Raw genomic sequence first — 21399 nt, 5'->3', positions numbered from 1 at the left:
TGCCCTGCACTGGCCTATGTCCAAGCGGGGTATGAGGCAAGGGCCCAGTGTTAAAGTGTGATGCTGCCTCACCTGTACTTGAAAGAATGGTGCAGAATTAACTAGAAGCCCGAAAGGAGGAAAAAGATCGCAGCGAACCAAACCGTCTCTTTTGACAACTTGTGGTTGAGTACTTCTGTGTTTGCCAGGACACATTACCATGGGCATAACATGTTTTTCAAATCCTAGAGGAGTGAGAGTAGAAAGAGGTTATTGTGTTCTTTTGGACAGTGAAGATAGGTGCAACATCATTCACATAGTACTCTGTCAGTCCAGAAGAAGTTCTCATGATAATGTATTGCACAGTCCCTGGTCACATATTGCAGGGACTTCATTGCCCCATGGTCAAGTCGCCAACAGTGTTCAGCTTGAGAAATTCCCTGATTCCGAATGTTTTTGTGGTGCTTGAGGGGTCTGAGCATGGGGATGATACCTCTACATCCAGGTCTTTTCTTGGGTCGAGCTTGAGGGGTGCTCCCATTAAATTAAAGGACAATGTGATCGTTTCTTATTAGGTTGCCTTTTCCATTCTGCTTCTAGTTATCCATGCCCAAGAGGGAATATGTGTCATGATGAAGTTGTATCCACGCACTTGAGACCTGTGATGATCCTCCAGATGATGTCACTTCTCTCCAAAGGGGAGCCCATTTCCATGAGGTTAGGGACGTGAGGCTGCTAACCGATAGTCCCCTTACGGGTGGTAACGTGGGAGGATCTCATGGGGAGTGACTCCCCTCCTGGGGACAAGAACTGGAGTCTGGGGCATGGCCCCTTTATCTCAGAACCCCAAAGGGTCATCACATATGCCCAACCCTTCCTTACGTATGCTAAAGACCAAAAGCATGTGTTACTGTAATGTGTCCAACGGTCTCACTATGATAGGTACTGGGACGAAGAAGAATCCAAGAAAACTACAGACAAGCATGAGGAGTGTTCGAGCAGCTGTTTTCAATCGACTGAAGTTATGCTGGCGCAGTCCAACTACTTAAGATAAACAGTAAAGAAGGACAAGGCGAGCGGAATCCAGAAGGAGAAGTTAGTGAGCTAGTAGGCCACCAAAAAGCCAGTGAGTGGGAAACAGGGCAACCAAAGGCTGTAACGAAGCAGCAGTGAAGAGTACCGAGAAGTAACTGAGCGATTCAAGGAAAGCATCTCACCAGTCGGCTGAGAGTCGACAACGTTGAAGCTGAGAGTCAGTGTGGTGGTGAAGTGACCTGTGGTGGGTGGACAATGTGGTCCAGGAACCACACCAAGACTGCCAAGAGTATCCTACGGCACAGCCGAGTAGGTGATTGCTTGGGAATTCTGAGGAACGGTGGTGGCTGCACAACCTATAACGGGTGGACCATCTGATCCAAAACTTGCGCCTAGACCGCCAACGCGAATGGACCACAAAGTCAAGCAGGCCGAAGAAGAGCAAAAGAAGGAAGAAAAAGAACAATCCCATGACCCCTAGTGAAACCGGTGAAGAGTTCCCTTAGAGAAGGTAACAGGAACAGTAATAAGTCTGGAAGGGGGTGCAGGAAAACTTGAGAAAGTGAAACAAGAAGACACAAGAGATAAAGATAATTGTGTGAGGCAACTCCCTGGAAAGTTCCATAAGACTGTGGTATTGAAGAGTCAAGAAGGACTCAGGGAGCCTCTTCCTCGTCCCGGTGGGGGCAGTTTAAAGAATATTGGGAAAACTGTGAAAAGTCAAGGGGTGCTCAGGGGGTCTCTCCCCCGACCCATTGGGGGCAACTTAAAGGACAGTGTTCAATTGAAGTTAACAAAAAGTCAGAGGAAAGAACTTAAAGAATTGATGATGAATCTACAATTAAAGTAACTCAAGGAAAACCTGTTGAAAAATGGGCATGAACTAGGAGAAGGGAGCCATTCTCGTAGTCCTGTGATATTTCTGGAACTTTGGGGAAACCTGACCTTTGAGAGACGTTTTACCCAGGAGAAGGAAATCCTTCTCCTGGGTTGGGATAAGAACTCTTTCATTAGGTCAGTGATTTTTCACAGGAATAGAATGGGAGTTTTTTGACTTGGACGGTACCTTTTCTTTTGACACCACAGACTTCCTGACTGGCCCACGTATTTGTTTTGCTAAGGTAGGGAAACCACCTCTAGTTTTAGGGTAAGATAGGTTTGCATTTTCTGTTAAATAAATGTTTGTAGCCAGAAACATGCCTTCATTTGGTCAGACTCCTCATTCCAGATCATCACAGACAAGCATGGAGTGTTCAGTGATGGTTGGTGCATTACTAGAGCTTCCCCTCACGGAACACCCACCTCTCTCATTTTGGAATAAAATAAATGCATATCTCCCATAATATTACTTACTTTGTCTTCCGATGCACAGAAATAAAGACAGTTTTCATGGGCAGATATACAGGCGCATTTCAAGGACCTTTAGTAGAAGATGTCTTTTACAAAGTAGGTCCCTAGGGTCCGTGTCTAGCAATAGACTGAAAGGCCCTTTCAGTATCAATTGAGGAAGGTTTGTCAGACCGAAGGTATCGTCAGGTCTATTCTGAGCTTGTGATGGTTCATTTACAGTGTCCTCTGGCAATCTGAAAAGCTTAGCAAAAAGAGGTTATCCCCCAAATTTAGTTTTTTTGCAACTTGCCTGAGTGAGTGGTTCTTTATCTGCAGGTCTTATATTATTTGTTAGGATGGAACATTCTACTGGTTTAGTGAGGGAATGGCGGACAGATGCCTAGGAAGCTATATGGGTGTTACTGTTACACGAAACCTACAACTCAAACCCCTGCTAAACGGAGAGCCAGGGAAGAGATGTTAAGTGTGTCCCTGATGTGGCCATGTTTTCCTTTCCATGAGGGATGCACGGTTCAGGATCAGTTGCAGTTGTATGTGTAGCATTTGTATGGCAGCCAGCATGCATACAGTACTACTACAGTAGTCCGGGCATGTTACTACCCACGGCCTAACTACATCCAGCTTGTGCTTAAAGTCTGGCACTGGTAGCTTTTCTTTCAACGTGTGTACATGGTGGTGAGGGCATTTACCTTTAACTGTAAGACTACAGATAACTAAATATCCAAGGTTGATCCCCCATTTCTCAATTTATGGATGGGTGTGAGTGCGTGCAGGTCAGGATACGCTTTAAAGTATTGTGCATGGACGAGACTGCGCTACTTGCCCTAATTCTTCTGGTCACACATCAACTAGACTCTAACGGCCACCAATGTTTAGCCTTCCAAACTCCCCTCTTGAAACTCACTGTCCCACACTCCTCTCTTTTGGAAAGGAGTTGTCTTCAGTCCTGTCCACCATTTTCTTTTCCTTAGTCATGTCCTAAGGTATTAAAAGCACACCTTTCTGATTGGTTGCCATGTGGTCTGATTTGTTGAACTGCGGCAAAGGCTCTATTTCTTGCTGTTTTGTTATCTTTTTTCAATGTTTTCCATGTGTTCCATCAATACGTTGCTACATCTCTCTATGCATCTGTCCCTGGCTATATTTGTATTTCTCTTTTCTATCTGTTTGTTGCTTTCATTGGTCTCTTTGTATCATGTCAGAAATCTGTTCCTATTTCTTTTCAAAATTGCACTTCCTTTTCTATGCCCCCTTCTGTGCCAACCCCAATGCCTGCTTTGTTTTTCATCTCCAGTTTATTTTTTGTTTCTATCACTCTCCTTTTTCTCTGCTCATTCTCTCTCTCTCTCGCTCTCCCCTCCCTGTCTCTTTTTCATCCGGTCTGTCTTTTCCCTGCATTTATTTTTCTCTCGCTCTCCTCCCTCCCTCACTCTTTCGCACTCTCCTCTGCCCACTCTTCTCTGCTTGTAAATTAACTGCAGAAATCAGCAAGGACTCTGCTTCCATGCACGTTTGGCTACCTTAAATCTGGAAAAGATCAAACTAATTTGGCGCCAGGCCACAATGATAGATTCTGATGTAGTAAATAAACGTGATTATGCTGTCTACCCTTGGAGCCCAAAGGCCTCTTAATGCTGAAACTCCAATACATTATGCTATTGTGCTCTGCCTGTGGTGTGTGGCTGCGCTGCCACAAAGCAAAGACTGAAGAGCAGCTGCTCGCAGACAAAAGAGACACTGTCTGGACAAGGTTTCTATTTGATTTGTGAGTGTTTGCACATCATAGATAGAAGCACATAATAGCTCGCTCCTTTCTGACGAGCAAAGCTGACCCGTCTGATTAGTCGACTCATATCCCGATGGACCTTCTCTAGAGCCCCTTTCTATGTCTATCAATGTCAGCCATTATCCTAACACCTGGTGTCCAGGTAACGGCGCGAGTGTTGCTAAAACAATCTCTCCCAACTGCTCAGAGACGAGAATTAATTTATACACGCCGTCACCCGGCGCATTGAAGGTCTGGTACCTTTTCTGATGCAATTCTTTACCTCATCACAGTGATCCATAGAATCTTAAAGCATTCACTAGAATGGCAAACATCAAGACAAGCTCATAGAAGGACGTCAGTGGCCCGCTGTCCCCTGCTAGAGGCGTGTACCATCAGTAACCTGCACTGGATGCAATTCACAAAGGCATATGAATAAAGACTTGTCCTCTCTTGGTTAATGCCTCCCTCCACTTGCCATGCTCCTGCCTCTCTTCTTCACTCCACCACTCCTAAACCTACCATTTCTCTCTTCTGACATCACGCATGCCCTAAGGTGGTCCTTGGCGGCAAGGATATATTGAAAATACCTGCTAGATACATACATTCAAGGTCTCAAACCACATTTGTTTTGCAATAAGGAATGCATGGCTCTGTGTTTCGAAGCAGGATAAGAGTTTGCTTCACGTCTAAGTCTCAAATCATGCGTCCAGTGCAAAAGATAAAACATGCCACCATTCAATTATTGATCCTTTTTGCAGTCAGTCACAGCATGCAGAAATTAGTATATAAAACCTGGGGTTCACTCCAATAATCTACACCTTTCTGTGAGCCACTTCCTGGATGCCATCTTGACACTGGGAGTTTGTGTTACTAAAATGACCTCTAGCAATCAATTTCGGATTAACCACTCCTTCCAAGCAGACATACTGCATACCCAACTTTAGATGAGATCAGGAACACCCTAGGACACCAATGCCACGTCAACGCACAAAATGGTGCCCTTTCCCAAAATCTCAAGTCTGTTGTTCTCTCTCTCCAGCCTGTTAGAAAATTCTACCCAATTCTACCCTGACCTAAGGGCACAAGTGCTCCAACCAAAAAATAAAGAACTCTCAATGCTCTGGTGGCACCCACCCCACAGAAAGGATGCAAATCAGTCTCAAAGCAATAAACGGGTTTTATGGCAAACAATTGGCTGACATCAAGAGAACCAAACAAATACTTGAAAGGGCACAGCGCAAAGCAAATCAAAATAAGTTGCCATCTACATGAGCCCATTCCCTGCTCTGTAGGGGAAGCTCGAGACTCCATTTCAACTGTGTACAAATGACTTTAAAATGCATGTCTGGATGACCTGCATCTTCTTGTGCCTTAATGGAAGCAAAGCCACCTTAATTATCTTTGGCAGGACCCATATCCCTCGCCTTCTCCTTGCAGACATCACTGGTCACTGGGTACCCCATATTTTCAGGCCACGTCCGCCAGGAAACTAGTGGCCGCTTCTGGCTCTGACCCCACCTTCAAAACCCAGGGAAATGCTGCCACCAAAAGAGGGCATTTCCAAATCTACAAGTTGGGGATATTTCTGCCGTTTTGGGAATTTTGTCACCAATTAGAGAGAATCCATGCAAGTGTCATTTCCAGATTGGGTGACTGTATCCCGAAATACCCTGTGAGACGCCTACCAGGAGTCCAAAACAGGGGCAGGGATGCTCAGGTGGTCTTGTGCCTGAGTAGAAGGGAGAGCATCATGGCAGGTCTAAAAAGATTTCACTGGCTCCCATTGGGGCCGAGCATGAACTTCAAACTACTGTGCACGATCCATCGAGCTGTATGGCAGATCGGCCCAAGGAATTGAACCCATATACTTCACCCGGGAACCTGAGATCCATCGGAACCAGAATCCTCTACATAACTAGGCTGACATGCACTCATAGATGAGGAATCAGATTTGCCATAGCAGATCCTAAAATAAGGAACACCTTTCCCATACTGTTGAAGCTTCAAACCAACCATCACTACTTCAAAAGACCACAAAGGTCTCCTATTCAGGAAGACATTCTTTTAACCCATCCGTCTGCTTGTACCCCAAGAACCCCCTCACCGCCTCCTCAGCTCCAGCTATGAACTGAGCTCTCTGCCAGGATCTGAAATCCTGAACCTGCCCTCAGCCAGCTGTCCAGCTGGACTTAGCTGGGCTACCGAGTCCCTCCACAACCTAAGAAAAGCCACAACAAACATCATGCTGAGTCCGCATCGCCAAGATCTGGGGCCACCTGTACATAACCCCATGTTACCCTGTAGGCGATGTCTGTTTTTAAAACCTGCAGCCTTCAATCGTGCTAGCCATGTAGAGAACAGATGACCCTGTCACCAACTACCTTGGTGACAGCGTAGTCTGAGCAGGGCCAGCCTTAGAGGCCATCTGGGCAGCCCTGCCCCAAGGCCGGCCCTGAGCCTGAGGTGGATACCTGCCGACTGACACTGGCATGCCACGCACTTGAGATTGGCTTGCTGTATCATTTTCCTCCTCCTGCTCATACAGTGCAAACCGGTGCCACCAGTGCAAAGTTTCTGTAATCTGGCCCCCGGAAGTTGGAATTTTGTGCCCTTTCTCTGTTTGCCTGGCTGGCCTAAATCATGTTTTTGTTCAAAAGCTTACTCTTCTCACAGGAGCAACTCATGCCCTTCTCTGGTGCTGGACAAGCCGCGGCCCCAGACCCTTCCGCCTTCATTCTGTCCTGCCAGCCGCACACACCTCTCCATTTTCCCTCTGTGAGTGGTCGCTGACCACGCCCTTTTTAGCCTTCCTCCTATCACGTCTGCGTTACGACGTTGCATCTTGGCGCACTGCATCTCGCTGCCCTTAGTTTTCTTCTCCACCTCAGTTGCTGTATTGCCGCGGTAACGCAGAAGAGCACCAACATGGACTTTTCCTCCTTTTGTCGCTGCCGTTCATTTTTGGGGCAAGTTTGGCACCGGGATGGGTGCTTAAGACCTTAGCCGCCCTGCCCGGGCCGCTGTCGAGCATTATTTGTCTTGAAGCCACTTAATGGCCTACAACTGAGTTAATTCCGTAACCATGTTAAAATACCCTCCAATGAAACAAAGGGAAAGTACCAGCTGCCAGTAAAATTCATTTAGTTGGCAACTACAAAGCTATAAAAACACAGCAAGTCATTTAATTATTGCTGGCAATCCCAATCACAGAAAAAACGGATTCCCTAAAACTGTGGAAATTACTACACCAATAAAATCTGTTCCAAACTGGCTTAAAACGAACCAGCAATCAGCTGCCCCTAACTGAGGCACAGTTTATGGGATGCCATAATCAACAAAAGTGGCTTTGCGCTGCACTGGCAAGTGACACTTCTGGCTGCCAGCATGCAGCCGTATTAGCTGGGCTGCTGCATAGTGGCATGTTATGTCATTACAGTACCTCTGCGCTTTCCCTCCAGCAAAGTGGCATTCTCAACAGAGTAATACAAACAACCCCCGAATGTCGGGCAAGTCCCATTTACCACATGATGATTTTAGGCTTTACCACGGTCAAACCTCTCGCCTGTATATAGCTCAGTCTTTTTCCTCACAGGACTGGCACATATGTTCTCATTGGTCAGCATGTCAATTCATTTGAGTTGGACCAATCTGCTCTAACAATGTTCCATGGCTAGGGCAACTGAAGGCCCTGGTTTTGGGGGAAGAGTCCACGTTCTTCACACCATGTGCTCCTTGTTCTGACAAACCTCTGTAAAATGGGAAAATGCCTCCCTTTGTAGAACAGGCCATGAAGCGAGAGTCTTAAAAGAGAAGCTCTCTGATAAACAGTGAATGCAGTTAAGGTTCCAGCTGCAGTGGTGGGAAGGTGTGACCATAGACACGTGAGCAGATCGTATTCCTGCCAGCCTATTAGGGGGCTAATTAAATAGAGGACAGGATCAAATTACAGGGTTCTGCAAGATTTGGCTTTCTGGATGGTTTGGGCTGCAGTCCCCGTCAGTCCTGGCCAGCAGAGTCAATGGTGAGGAAAGAATCATTGATCGTACTGTAACCAGCGCCACGATGCCCACGGGCTGCTGTGCGCTTAACAAATGTGAACAAATAAATAAATAAATAAATCGTTGTCCAAAGCTTCTGGAGAGCCAGACCCCTGGATCAGAAGAAAATGAGTGTGGAGAATTGGTGGGAGGGAATAGAATTGGGCCCTATAATGGCTTGAGGGACCAACAGAAGAAAAGGGGATCAATGGGGGTTAGGAGAGGAAGGCATAGAAGCTAAAATATGATGATTCTAGATCCTGGCGGGTAGGTACCATGCCACAGTACAGGGTTATTGGCCTTATTCAGTCTCAGACGAGGGACCCTCACATTTCCTTTTTGATTTGATTTATTTTTTAACACCCAAGGAAGACAATCGTAACTACACCCAAGTGCAATAAACTCCATACAGGAAAAAGAAACCATAAGAGCGGACAAGAAAGAGTTCAGCAAAAGAAGTAAGGTTCCTTGAGGTCTTTCACAACAGGATCAATCGATCTTTTCTCAGAGTCGTAAATGGGAGAAGATTCCAGAGTAGTGGGGAAACAACTAAGCATTGACAGTCATCCCAGGTTTTGATTCTCAAAGGTAGGTGCATTTCAAACAGAAGATCTTGGGCCTCATTACGACCCGGGCGGTAAGGGATTACCGGTACCGGTAAGGGCACTGGTGCCGGTAATCCCTTACTGGCCAATTCCGAGGTCCCTTTGCAAGTTCTCCCTTAACGGCTGGTTTTATCAGCCGTTAAAGACGGGACCCGCAAAGGGACCTTGGAGGTAATTACAGTACTGCAATTTGCGGTACCGTATTTACCACCTTCCCCATTTCTATTGAGCCCTATGGGGGCAAAAATGGGAATGGGGAAGGGCCGATGGTGAATGGGGAATTACCGCCCTGCAAACCTTGGAATGGGGCGGCAATTCTGCCATTCACCATGGCGGAATCGGTAAGGTAGCGGCGTCAACCATGGCGCTAATAGCGCCATGGTTAACGCCTGGGTCGTAATGAGGCCCCTTGTGTTGGTTTGCGGGGGATTACATTTTCATCCAGTTACTTGGGGGCAAGACCATGTATACATTTAAAGGTTAAGCATAATAAACTAAAGCACACTCTGCAAAGCACTGAAAGCCAGTGTGGAGCCTGAGAGCGGAGACCGCTTTGAGGCAATTTACAAGAATATAAGTACATGCCAAGTGTACCACCATCAGTATTTATCATCATTGATGCTAATAAGTACTCTTCACGAAAATACCACACAACTTCTTGAAAACATTGAAACCATAAACATTGCTCCTGAAATGGCTTCAATAACCCTAACATAGCACTAAAAGATTTTAAGGATACCCTAAATCTAGAAGCAATTAAAAAAGAAAATCTCTGATATAACAGTCACCCTCGTATACCTGTTGGATAAGCCATAATGCAATATTATATTTATTTTTCGGTTGTCAGCCTGTGATGTTCTTGTCCAATATCTTTGTCCAATATATTGGCTTTATTTTATTTATTAATTTATTTGTGATCAGTTCATAATTGAACTTATACAAAATTACTGAAGTACAAATTCGAATCAATTAATTAACCAATAACTTAATATTCAATACATAGATAAACAGTAAAAAGACTTAGTACATACACATCTTATTCATCACATCTACTGGAAAGTACTAATAGTATTAACAATAAAGGCATTTGATTATTGCATTGATATTAAAATGTATACAATCATTTAAAATTCTAACAGCTATACCAGGTCATATTCATTTACTGCTATTTCCCAATTTATTTGCAGTTTAATCAGTGCTCATTCAAAATATTTCTTTACCAGACTCTATACTCTATATAGGGCTATGTGTGTAGACCCACACTCTGTATTTAGACGATACGTCCAAAATTCAATAGTTTTTATAAACTAATAATCATGAGTCAGATGGCCTAGCAGGGTCATATAAATATGTCCTAACTTAGAGCATTCTGTCACGAGGTGTCTCACCGTTTCAATAGATCCTGGCATTTTACACACTCTACATATTAGATCAGCTGTGCGGACGTTCCATTGTGCCCCGCGGTTGGAGGCCACAGGCACTTGGTTTATACACATGAGCAATCTGAAACGCTGTACCTTTGGGTCCAGGCAAAGCAATAAGTATCTTTGAGGTTTCATTAATTTATGGGAGACTTGTACCACTTGACTATAGTTGTGAACTGTCTGCAAATGTTTGTAATAATTAACCCAATCCCATTATTTTAACGGTGGGTAAAAGCTCCTTTCAGCCTCAGTAAATTTGAGCAACGGCCAAAATCAGGTTTCCAGTCTAATTTAAGAAACAAGTAATTTGCTAATTTCAAATACTCATTGTTCTCAGGGGTATGCTCAAGACAATAGTTATCTCCCAACTTGATATGGAGGGGACATACTGGAGAAGTTTTAGATTTCATAAAGAGTTCCCCTCTACGTTTAAGTGCCATCGCTTTTAGAGACATTAGACCTAATTCTAGCCGTATATACTCAACAGAAGCTGAAGGTGAAAGCCCAAGAACACATTACCATAAAAAACTTCTAAAACCTGCAACCACTTTAGATTTGCATTTCAAGGGCATCTAGACCGTACAATACTACAGGACAGAACCACTGCTTATAAAGTTCAGGAATATATTCCATGGTGTGAACTCAGCATGATGGTATACACATTTACGAACCATTTAGGAAATACGCTTGGCTTTACAGGATTTACTTGATACGATTTAATGATATCCTTTTTTATGAGACCTTTCAATCCCCAAGTATTTATAATTATGGGTATACTTAATATGTCCGAGATCACTTATAAGAGGATGCAATCTTACCTTACAAGTCGTAACAAGCATGGTTTTCGTTTTTAATAGGTTAATAGACAATCCATGTCCTTTGGCATAGCTGGCGAGAGTATTTAGCATGGCCTTCATGTCTGAGAATAGATGGTCACATAGGACCAGGTCATTGGCATAAAGCATCGCTTCAGCTATATATTGACCAATCCTAGGAGGACACTTAGTGCTCAAAAACATCAAAATTGGCAGGTCTGCAATATAGAGATTAAATAGGAGTCCTGCAAGAATACATCCCTGCTTCACCCCTTTACCTATTTGTATGTCACCCGACAGTAGGCCGGTATCACCGAAACGAATCTGTGCAGTGGTAGCCGTATGTAAGGCCACAAGTATTTGTAGCAACCACTCGTCACAGCCAAGGGCCCTCAACATTTTCCAGAGCAGCTCACGGTTGACCTGGTAAAATGTTGCCCGAAAGAGTCAATGTAAGTGATGTATGCTGATGGATTTTTTTGGACTTAGCCCGCTCCATGACTGCATCTAACAATCGAATGTTATGAGTGGTGCACAAGCCTTGGCGAAAACCATTCTGAAGAGTATGCAAGGTACAATGTTTAGTAACCCATCCTTGTAGATATTTTAGCACAAATTGTGAAAAAACCTTTCCGGTGAAATCAAGCAATGATAGTAAGCGCAAACTTTCAGGGGATAACCAATTGCCAGTTTTGTTCACAGGTACGTATATTGCTTTTTTCCATGACATAGGAATACATCTGTCTCGACACACCTTCATGAACATATTACATAATGTATTCGCCCAAAGATCGTAATCACCTTTAAATACTGCCGCAGAAAGGCAGTTTGGTCCAGGTGCCCTGGAATGTTTCATTTAGTTAGATGATCTATCAATTCGGGGATGTCAAAGGTTATAGGCATTTTTAGAGGCTTACGTTGGGAAACGGTCTCTATTATGTCAGGTTTCAGCATGTATTCTTCAATAAAGGACACCTAGACATTCTCCGAAAATTGGGATTAATAATTAATCGATCAGTTGATGGTTTGGCAAGGTTTAATATACCCCACACCTGTTTGATGTTGTTACTGTGTAGTACTTTGACTATTTTTTGCCAATTCCCATTTCTATACACATGGTTCTTATATTTCAACTAACTGTGGAACGAGGTTTTCAACCTACGTTATTCTGAATGGACATCATGTTTCTCTGGCTTTACACAACTATCCGGATTTTTGGTGTGAAAAATCTGGTCACCTTATCTATGATCCACTTCAGTGACTATCCTAATATTGTCCCATGCCTCCAACTAAATAAACTCCAAACAATTCATTTTTGCACAATGGTTATGATATGGTATTTGTAACGCGCCTATACACGAGTGTTTCAAGGCGCGACGAGGCAGGGAGGGGGGGAAACAAGGGGAAGACAGACAAACGATCCTACTAGGCCAGGTGTCATTCAGATCGCGCAAGTGCAGAGGTAAGGGGAAAAGGAGAAGTGCAGGGGGAGGAGGTGGGGGGGAAAGTGCAATACAGGGTAAGTAGCGTAATAAAATAATAAATAATAAATAAAAGGGCCAGCTGGTGGCAAGTGCGAGGTAAGTGCAGAGCAAGTGCTGGGAAGGGGGCTGTAGGGATGCAGTGACAGTCCCGCAGTGCAGGGGGAGCCAGGGAGGCAGTGCAAGTGGAGAGTGGCTGGGCCCTGGGCCGAGGTCACAGAGTGGCCCAGATGCAGGTTAAGTGCAGACTTCGAAGGGGAGTTAAGCAGGTTTAGCAGGGGAGAGGGAGAGAGAAAATGTTTCTACCAATATCTTCCCTGGCATATTGTGTTTCTTTTATTTGGTTAATACTACATTTACCGTACCGATGTCAGGAAACCTTCAAATCTAAGTCAAAATACTACTGAAGTTGGAAACTTTGGCAAAGTGCTGAGGCAGATCAGATTGACATGGGATTTTGTCATTTCTTTTAGAATTAATTTTGTAAGCATTTTGTATGCCATATATGCAATGCTTTCGTTGTCATTTCTCTAAATAAATAAATACACTGGTTATTCTTATAAAGTGGTGTATGCACTATTTTGTTGTTTGTACAACATTTTTGACTAGCCTAAATTGTAGTCTTAATTTCTTCTGTGCGTTTCAGTGAAATATTCTCTAATTCCCCTCACCTTTAGTGTGTCTGCTCTTTAGCAGCTCAGCTACACTACGTTGAGATCCCAGAGCTAATAACAGAGCCAATACCTTGCAATGACCGTCTACAAATATCCTGAGCGCGTCTGCAAGAGTTTGCTGCAGAGTGTGTTGCCCTCAAGCCAGGCAAATATATGATCTGTTTGTGGTATTTTGAGCACTTTATCGAATAAACGATTGAATTTTTCGGGAATCCGCTTCTTGTTGGCTGAAGCAGGAAGTGCTGGAGCACTCTGCAATTGTTCCAACTGTCTGCTGCCTGGAAAAGGTAAAATCTTGCAAGACTGCGCATCTGCAAGAGTGTGCTGCAGAGTGTGTTGCAGTCAAGGCGGGCTGGGCAGTTTGGAGTTTGGACGTCAGACATTTTGACAGGTAAATTATTGACCGTTAAGATGTGATATAAATAATCTGCATCAACAGTTCCATTTAACAATGTATAACCAGCGAAGTAATGGCCTGGCTCAGGCGCCTTTGAGAGCAACTCTGCTAGATGTGGAAGTGGAATCGCTGTGCGAGCCATTTCACCAAATGGCGCCCGTGCTGGATCTTACACAAGACTTTGAACACCGTTAGTGCCTACAGCACTCAGCAAAAACCATGGGATTATGCTCACCCAATCGGAAAAACTGATCCCCGATTGCTTCAACTGGCTATTTGAGGCTGGAGCTTGACATTACATTAAGATTAATAAATATAGAAAAAAAATGGTGACTGCTTTAAATGGGTAAGAAGCCTGATGGGTAATCAGAGCCTCGGAAGCGACGCACCTGTTGGAGGGGGGATTAACCAAAGGGATGTTAACGTGAGAGAAGGCTTACCCAATGAAATGAGTGGGATTAATGTTGAGATAGAACCCGACGCTAATAGCCAAGTTGATCAAATACAATTGGGGGATTCCTTATCAGCAACCCCTGATCTATTTGGGACATCAATTAACAAAGTTTTGGGTGAACAGGAGTCGGGAAAGAAACTAGTAGAACAAATGGAATCAATAGAACAAGCGAGAGAGGAAGATGTTATGAAACTGAATGTGTGTCTGCAGCCCTCCACCTTAGGGGCACTAAATATTGTCCTGAATTCTCTGAGTTGCTCTTAGAGGAGGTGAAGGGACAAAGGAACACGCTTTTCGTAATACAAAAAGACCTGGAAAGTCTTACTGAATCATCATCTAATGAAAAAGAATTGTATCGAAAGATGAATTTAATTCTCAAGGAGAATATGAAACAGAATGATATGTAAATAACAATGAGAAATTCTCTATCTAAAGTGAATGGTGATCTACCCGGAGAATGTCAGAACCTTGACCACCAAAATATGCAAAAAAAAATATTTATACCAGTAATAGAGGGGTAAGATAAAATAATCGTGCACATAAATGCACAGTATGCAGGGAAAAAATGATGCACTAAGATAATATCAAGGTTAATGCTTCCCAACAAATGTGTCAAACTGAGATTGGTCTAACCATTAATCATGAAGATCAGTTTAATGACACTCCACCGTCAACATCCTCTATAAATGAATGTGCTCGATTGAGGTCAATTATTTATGCTGAGCAAGAAGAGAGTAGTGACAATAGGGATGTACAAATACTTCACTATCCAGTAATACATATTGAAGACAGTCCCAAAAGAAACAAAGAAATCAGTAATGAGAAGGTAGTTACAGTGAGGCGGAAGGCATTGGTGTGGAAACAGATCCTTATCGGCGAGATCAGATAAATGATGTACTGAAAAGGACGAATAGTAATAAAAGTTGTATGAACAATGTGAAGAAAAATAAATAAATGAATTAATTAATATAAGAAAGCAAGGATCATTTCCAAATGTTTTCAATAAAATAAGCCTGAGAAAAAGAGCTTTAATATCAAGGAGCGATCGTATAATAAATCTATTCAAGCTACCAAAAGATTACATTGGCAGAGGATACAGTGGCTAAAGAAGAACTGTATTGAGGAGAAGCTCTTAAAATGGCACTTAAAAGGGCAAAGCAGACATATACAACAGAAATAAGGAAGTTACAGGGAGTATAATATTAGGAAGATGGAGAAATCATGTTGTCCTGAATAACCCAGAAGAAGGACACCAATTATTGGAAGCTGGTCAAAAATATGGATCATTTCCAACCGTTGGCTCAGACTAATCCAATTGCTGAAGTCACCTGGATTATTAATTTTAGATCACTCTATGAAATAGCAGAAGGTTTCTGATGTGGTGAGTTGAAGATGGATAACTCGAGCTGGAACTTAGAGATAAAACGTGAATCCATCGAAACAATTATAAAAAAGAGTAGCAGGTCAAGGGCTCTGGGGCCAAATGGTCTATGTAATATGATATTGAAGGAAGACCCAGACATTTGGGGGCAAATCCTATTTGAATTATTTCAGGAAATCATCAAGCAGGAAAAAAAATTAAAAGTTGGAAGGAGTACAATGCTGCAAGAATCTTTAAAAAAGGTAACAGAGTTGATCCATTAAACCACAGCCCGATAGCCCTCCTGGATGTGGATTCAAAAATGTTTGCTTGCATTATTCTAATTGAGATACATTTTTGGATGGAATCATTGAATATTCTATCCTTTAACCATGTGAGCTTTCGAGCGTCTTTCGGTACGATCACTGTGGGATATGTGGTTGACCAGATCCAAAGTAAGGCCATTGCATATATTCTGTGATGATTGACCTATCATTGGCTTTTGACTAGTGAATAGAGGGTGCTTAGGGATTACATTAAGGGACCGGTGAACATATTAAAGATCTTGATATATTTACATTCTGACACCACTATAAAGGTTTGATTGACTCAGGAGGGGGCTTATATTCAAAATATACCAACTGGTTGTGGCCTACGGCAGGGCTGCAGACTAGCACCAGTGCTTTTTAATTTGTATTTAGCCTATATCTGGACCAGACTAGACGAGGCAACCTTTATACCACTGGTAATTAATAAATGAAAGATCACATGGATGTCCTACGCAGTCAATGTAGTTCTCTTGGATAGAACTGAAGTAGGGCTGCAGAGACTGTTGAACTTCTTTGAGATTTTTTGTGGTGGAAATGATTTAAAGATTAAAGCTAAAAAACAAAGATTATTATATTCTCTAAGGGACGTAGGAAAAAACATGCTTGGGGTATTGAGAGTTGCTCAACCAAGTAATATTGGACTGGTAAACTATCTGAAAGAAAAGGCTACCAAATCAGGTATACATATGACACATTTTCATTACAAATTTGGGAAATGTTCGTTGCTCCCTGCTCGCATATTTTATGAAGCGAAAGTGGTGCCTGCTCGGATTTATGCGGTGGAAATCTACCATGTATTGGGTTATTGTGACTTCACTACACCAGAGGGCTTAGTGTGGAAAAAAGAGCTCTCTTTGCCTACATCGACCCCTATTATTATGGTAGGATTTGAGTTTGGTATTATCTCTTTGGATGCCTGTGTGTTGTGGAAATAAATTGAAATATGTAGCAAACATATATTCACCACAGTGCTTTTTATATGACTAAATGAAAATAGGGGAGGTGAAGGATGAGGTTTGGCACCTTCAAAATTGTAAATTTAAACTCAAAAAGTACAAGTTAGATTTTGCAGAAGCAATAAAAAATCCTTATGCAAATAAAAAAACAGTTATGCAGAGCAGACCGGTGCCTTACAAGAGATGGAGTGGAACTATATAAGTTAGATAAAGATTTAAGTGAAGTACACAAGCGGGTGAATGGATGTGCCATCTACCTTTGTACATTTCCTTCAAAATCATTTTTGTAATCTGCTGTTACATCTTAGGCTGAATATTTTATCAACTAAAGAAATAGATTTCCATTGGTAAACTGAAATGATTACTGACTCTAATTGCAGAATTTGCCAAAAAGAGGAAGAAACACTGAAACATTTAATCATCTTTTGCCCAAATCTGAAATAATTAAGTAGAAAATATTTTCAAAACTGTTCGATGAAATTTGGAGTATTATCAGCTGATGATATGTAGTTATACTTACAGAATTTATCAACTTGGGTTTGGCGAAAATGCTTATATCAATTTTTAATGTATATGGAGTTAACTGTACATAAAGATAGGGTGTAATTGTAAAGCATATTAATTGTTATGTACCAACATTTTAATTATTTTGCAGAGCTAAGGATATTTTAATAATGAATTTAGATAAATCTGCATGATTGTAATATACGATCTTTGGTGATTTAATTTGTAATTAAATGTTTTGTAATGTTTTGGTGTCTGTGAAACCATTTGCACGATAAAAAAATAAATATCCTGAACTTTTGGGAGTTGTCATTTGCTAAGATTAAAGCCCGTAGTGCAATAGCAGATTCCCTGGTTGCATGGATGACAGCAGTTGATAACAAAGTCTTGTCCCCTTCTCTTTGCTGGAAAATATCTGACTTTTCTGTTATATATATGTGGTTACATAGGATCTGCAATATAGGGATTCAGAAACTCAGATGAGAAAGGGGGATCACTTTGGTCTGCAGCACAGATAGCAGTAAACAAAGTGTGACATGATTTTGTACAATTCTTCCCTCAATAATAGTTAACCACAACTAAGAAATCATATGTGAACTTATTATATGTACAATTGTCAATAATGATGTACCGTGTCTTTAACGTTGTCCTCCACATTTTCAGGATTGTGATATATCTTTCAATCCACTGGCAATAGCTGCCAGATTCCAAAGTGTCTTGGGAGTGTATCTGTGCATGGCGTCATTATAGCACCTGGAGTAAGTAAGTTTAGTGTAGACACATTGCTGAAACTGTGAGTGAAACAGAAGTGAGGACACGGTTGTGTAAGTAAGATTGCTAGTGTGATAGACTTAGATTAAGAGAGGATGAGAAAGAAAGGAGTGCAACTGGAAGCCTAGTGATTGATGGCAGTGATTGGGAAAGGCACAAATGGAGGCAGCAAAATGCACTGCTATGCTTCCATGCCTGGATCCAGCGCAGAGGGGCCTTTCTTTCCTGACTCCTGATGAGTAAACAGATCTGAATAATAAAGGTTTTCCTGAGTCACTGGTCCAGTCCTCCGGCGAGACTCAGCCTCTTCAAGTCATGATAAGGGGAGACTCTTCAAGATTATTGGGTATGATGTTGGTAATCCTGGTTATGATGTTCCATATGCCTATGGGATTTGATACTTTAATTGTATGTGATCAACCTCTGGACTTTTTACAGTATGGGCTAGAGCCCTCCAGGGTAAGCAAAACAAAGCCAATCAGCATGCACAAATCAGCTACCATGTAGAGGTTACCCTAGACCAGGGGTCTGCAACCTTTGGCTCTCCCGATGTTTTGGACTACGAATCTCACAATCTCTCACCATTGACTATGCTGGATAGGGCTGCTGGGCTTTGTAGTCCAAAGCATCTTGAGAGCCAAAGGTTACAGATCCCTGCCCTAGACAATGTGTTGTCTCCAGGATAGGGAGTTTTTGCCGCAGTAGATTTTAATCGAGATAGAAATCATCGAATTTTTGACAACGGATTTTGAAGCAAATACATGGCACTGTGAGGTGAGGGGTGGGTTTAGGTAAATAATGAATGTAGGGGGGGGATCTTCCAGTGGAAAAAAACTACTTCGATGAAAGGTGTCTAAGAATTCACCTAGGACCTTGTCACCTATGTTTCTTGCCAGTGACACTAATTTTGCATGATCGCCGATGGCTTAAAGAGCAGTTATCAGAAGAAATGAAGTCATGACTGACTGTGAACATGGCGGGTTGATAGAAGTAGGAGCACCTTGAGTCTTGGGGTGCTTCACGTTTCCATGCTTTGATTCGCTCTTTCCTTTTCCAGAATCGGAGGAGCCGTCCCCACAGTGTTCTCCTACTTCTCCGAGGTGCTGGCCAGGGAGAAGCGGGGCGAGCACCTGAGCTGGCTGTGCATGTTCTGGATGATAGGAGGCATATATGCGTCGGCCATGGCTTGGGCAATCATTCCACACTACGGTAGGACACATACCTTTTGTCTTTGAATAGCCAAAGTTGCCCTCAAGTGTGAATATCTGTAAAACATAACAGACACTATTCTGCTTTCCCATTGGTGAGTGGGCATCCAATGACAATGCATGATTTTTGGCATTAACATCAAGCCACTCTTGACAGATTAACGCAGCCAGGTGCACCCTTCCGTTGCTCATTTTGATGCTACAGAGCCTGGAGAGTGTCCCACTTTACCTTTACTTGCTTCAGCCTGGGATGTGTTGTGTTCATCATGTGGGATCTTGCATATCCTTGCGGTTTTCGCCCCATCCTCTTCTGCTGCGACCTTGACTACTTATTCAACAGGCATGCTATGACCAAGAAGCATGGCATCTTCGTGTAAACCCAATCAGACTGGTTCCCCTCTTAAGGGACCAGATTATCTAACATTTGTACCAGTTTCTAAAAATGAATGTAGCGCCAGGTTTTCTGCCTGGGCAATATTGAAAAGAGCAAAGAGGTTTTGTCCGAATCCATATTATTTCAAAACATATTTGCACTATTGCAAAAATGAATCGGACTCTTTTTCTGTATTATGTTTGCTCCGTAACATAAAATAGGAATGAGTATACTACATTTCCTTTCATGTTACGCAGCAAACAGAATAATAAGAGTCTGCTTCATTGTTGTCCTAGTGAAACATTTTTAGAAAATGTAGTTTGGGCCAAAACCTATTTGCTCCATTTCCTGTTACATAAGCAGCAAAATTGGTGTTAAATTAATTTGCTCCATTTTTTGGCGCAAGGGCCAAGTTAAGATACTGGTCCATTTATTTAAATATCCCTAAAGCATTGCCCACGGTATTTCCTTTCCCCAACTAACACATTTGTATGTACCATATCGCATCTCGTAGGTTTCGGAATGCATCCACTTCGCTCCGTTGGAAGTCTTTGCCTGAGTTTTCTCCAGCCCTCTGGATATGTGTCCTCTAAATACAGACACAGTAGCGAAGAAGGAGCCTGAAGGACGCTTCATGCAGATTGTTTCAAGCACTTCACAATTTCTGCATACCGTCCGGTTACGCCACTCTGTAGGATCATCTACCTCCCCGTTGTGTTCCTTGATGACCCCTATGTGGCTTTCTGTTGATCAGATGTGATCACGCCAGATCATTTATTGGCATTACGTATATGTATGTAATGTTGAAATGCTCCTTGAGGTCTTCCTACAGATACCAACTAGAGCCAATCCAAGAAGTGGTGGTTGCATACTTCATGCATCCTCAACCTCTCATATAACTGCACTTCCTCTGTCACCTCTAGATTTTATTTTATTGTGTAAAGCGTGGGCCTAGCTCGAGAGCAATGGACTGCTGACATGGTGTGGGCAGCCAGTGTTTGGTATGGCATCACTTAATAGTAACACAGTACTGTGAGATGTAGTATGCGCATCGCTCTGTGCATCTATTGAGTTCAGTCCTTGGTCGGGTGTTGTAGATAAAGCCATGTATTGAGGGTTTTGCGAAATTGGATAATTGTGGGGGCATTCTGAGCCCCCACATGGAGCAAGTTCCAGAGGGTGGGTGCATGACAAGAGAAGGATTGTGTACAGGTCATCCTTATGTGGCTGAGTTATGATTCTAGCCGGTTGGTTGATTTGCTGCATGGGGAGCGGGCATCGCCACATATGTGGAGCTTAGCCATCGGGTATGCTGGTGTACTACACCTGAATGGTTTACAGATCATAAATGCAGTCTCGAACATTATCCTGGATTGGAAAGGAAGCAAATGTAGTTCACGTAGGAGGGGGGTCAGTTGGTCAGACTTCCGCGCACCAGTAATAAGATATTTTCCAGCATGGTGGACTGCATTTAGGAGGGCCAAGTGAGCAGCTGGAAGCCCTGTCGGGAGGCAGGAGGGCATTTCCCCCATAAATGTGTACCACAAAAGCCTGCACTAAGGTCTAGAAGTCCTGCAGCAGGATGAATAGCTTCATTTTTCCAAGGGTGGATATTTGGAGCTAAGCTGTTTGGGCATTCTTGGCTATGTGTTTCTGAAAGCACAGGCTGCTGTCAATGGTGAAGCCTAAGGATTTTGCTGAATCCCAGAGTTGACGGTCAAATCCTTCTAGGACGAATCATTGAGCCATTGTTGGACAAGTTGTTGTTTTGCCACGGACCAATGAGGACACATTTGGTCTTGGGTGGGTTAAGCTTGAGGTAGGCATTCAACATCCAGGAATAGATGATGGCTAGTTAATCATGAAGACAACTGATATC

The 21399-nt window shown here is 42.8% G+C and overlaps 1 protein-coding gene across 1 annotated transcript in view; it reads left to right on the top strand.

Annotated features, from left to right (window-relative positions):
• Positions 1 to 21399, top strand: part of SV2C (synaptic vesicle glycoprotein 2C) — an 865364-nt gene that overhangs the window by 468712 nt on the left and 375253 nt on the right. Inside the window, exon 4 of the mRNA XM_069627452.1 lies at positions 18997 to 19148. Within this exon, the coding sequence (XP_069483553.1) occupies positions 18997 to 19148 (152 nt within the window). The remainder of the gene's footprint in view (positions 1 to 18996; positions 19149 to 21399) is intronic.

This window comes from Ambystoma mexicanum, chromosome 6p (assembly GCF_040938575.1).
Source record: "Ambystoma mexicanum isolate Mex_15411 chromosome 6p, UKY_AmexF1_1, whole genome shotgun sequence".
Lineage (NCBI taxonomy): Eukaryota > Metazoa > Chordata > Amphibia > Caudata > Ambystomatidae > Ambystoma > Ambystoma mexicanum.
The sequence above is the reverse complement of the archived record's forward strand: the minus strand, read 5'-3'. Positions and strand labels throughout refer to the sequence as shown.